At 46.2% G+C, this 1828-nt stretch overlaps 1 protein-coding gene across 1 annotated transcript; it reads right to left on the bottom strand.

Moving 5' to 3' along the window:
* Positions 1 to 545: 545 nt before the first annotated feature.
* LOC135886117 (putative uncharacterized protein FLJ46204) lies at positions 546 to 1166 on the bottom strand. The gene is made up of 3 exons (XM_065413993.1): positions 825 to 1166; positions 686 to 778; positions 546 to 611 (listed from the first exon to the last, which is right to left on the bottom strand). The coding sequence occupies exons 1-3, from the start codon at positions 1164 to 1166 to the stop codon at positions 546 to 548; spliced, it is 501 nt and encodes a 166-aa protein (XP_065270065.1).
* Positions 1167 to 1828: the final 662 nt, after the last annotated feature.

The following is a 1828-nucleotide window of genomic DNA, read 5'->3' as shown; positions in this document are numbered from 1 at the left end:
CGTTCTGCCTGAGTTTCCCCAGCTATAACATGAGGTTAAGGGTGAGGAGCTAGGACTAGAATGACAAAGCTCCCACTTTGGGCACCCGAATCTCAGAGTCCGGCCCCGGGATTCACAAACCCATCTCAACTCCTGGCAAACCCTGCAGGCACCCAAGTGTTTCCAATATATGGGCTGTAGGTGCCCCTGGACGTGTCCTCTGCAGCCCCATACCAGGCATACGGACGCCGAGGCCCCAGAGCGACGCACAAACCTGGGGAAGGTGCATGTTCCCCTGCTTGACTCTCCTCCAAGGCCCGATCCCACAGGCCAGGTGCCCAGAGGCTTTGGAAAATCCCATGGGGCCCCCAAGTATCTGGAAAAACTGGCCCTAAATCGTTGCTGAAAAGTGGGAAAATACGAGTTCTGTGCTGGCGTCCTGTGGCCAAGGCCAGAGATTTCCTTCGGCTTTTCTCTTCCTTTGGAAAGCAGCCTGGGGATGAAATACACACTAGGAAACAAACGTTAATGGTACAATTGCCTAACACTGGAGTTCCATTGCAAGCCTATGTTTTTATAATGTAGGTATCATATATTTTAGTGTGTGTGTGTGTGTATGTGTGTGTGTGTGTGTGGATATGTGAGCATATATGTGCCTGTGCATATGTGTGCACGTGTGTGTGTGTGTGTTTGCCTGGATATGCATATGCGTGTGCATATGAGTGTGTTTTGTATGTGTGTGTTCGTGTGTGTGTGTGTGTGTGTGTGTGTGTGTGTGTGTGTGCATATGTTGGTGTGTCTGTCTCTGTGTTTGCATATGCATGTGTGTGTGTGTATGCATGCACATAGGTATATGTGTGTGTATGCATGTACATATGTGAGCATCTGCGTGTGTGTGTATGTGTGTGTGAATGCATGTGCACATGTGTATGTGTGCATATATGTGTGTATGTGTGCCTATGTGTGTGGGGGCATATGTGTGCATGTGTGTTGTGTATATGTGCTTGCATTTGCATATGTGGCATGTGTGCCTGTGCATATGAGTGCATGTGTGCATCCATCTGTATGTGCGTGTGTGTGCACATGCATGTGTGTCTGGGTAAGTGCGCGTGTGTGTAAGTGTGCATGTGCATGTATGAGTGCATGTATATGTGTTTACATGTGTGTGCGCTTGTGTGTATATGCATATATGTATGAGTGTGTGTATCTACAATCTCTCACCCTACAATGAATGCAAGTTCAGCGTTCCTGCTGAGTCCATTTCACCTGCACCCTCTCACTGAGCACAATCGCCCCCATTGTCTGAGCTTTGAGCAGCCACGAGTTCAAGTCTCCTACCAGCTCAGTGAATCCCACCTGTGGAATCGGATACCGGCCCTAACAAGACTGGGGTCCCAGGTTTTGAGAGGTCTCTCCATCTCCACTTTCTCCCAGGGCTGTAAGAGAAGTGGTTCTCAGTCTGGGGTATGCATATCCTGGGGGTACACAGAGGTCTTCCAGGGAGTACATCAGCTCATCTAGAGATTTGCCTAGATTTACAGGCTACAGAAAAAGCACAAGCAAAGTCTGTACAAACTAAAATTTCATACAGACAATGACTTGTGTATACTGCTCTATAGACTATACAAGGAAATATAAGTACAATATTTACATTCAATTTGGTTTATTTCATAATTATATGGTAAAAATGAGAAAATCAGCAGTTTTTCAGTAGTAGTGTGCTGTGGTAGTTTTGTATTTTTATGTCTGATTTTGTAAGTATGGAGTTTTTAAGTGAGGTGAGGGTACACAAGACAAATCAGACTCTGGAAAGGGGTACAGTAGTCTAGAAAGGTTGAGAGACACTGTG

This window comes from Emys orbicularis, chromosome 12 (assembly GCF_028017835.1).
Source record: "Emys orbicularis isolate rEmyOrb1 chromosome 12, rEmyOrb1.hap1, whole genome shotgun sequence".
In the NCBI taxonomy this organism is placed as follows: Eukaryota; Metazoa; Chordata; order Testudines; family Emydidae; genus Emys; species Emys orbicularis.
This window is presented reverse-complemented; position numbering and strand designations above follow the sequence as displayed.

Coding starts and splice junctions, on each gene's coding strand:
- LOC135886117 (XM_065413993.1), bottom strand. CDS start 1,166: ATGCATATACACACAAGCGCACACACATGTAAACACATATACATGCAC. Junction 779..824: donor ATACACACACATATACCTAT/GTGCATGCATAC, acceptor ACACAGAGACAG/ACACACCAACATATGCACAC. Junction 612..685: donor ACACTCATATGCACACGCAT/ATGCATATCCAG, acceptor TCACATATCCAC/ACACACACACACACATACAC.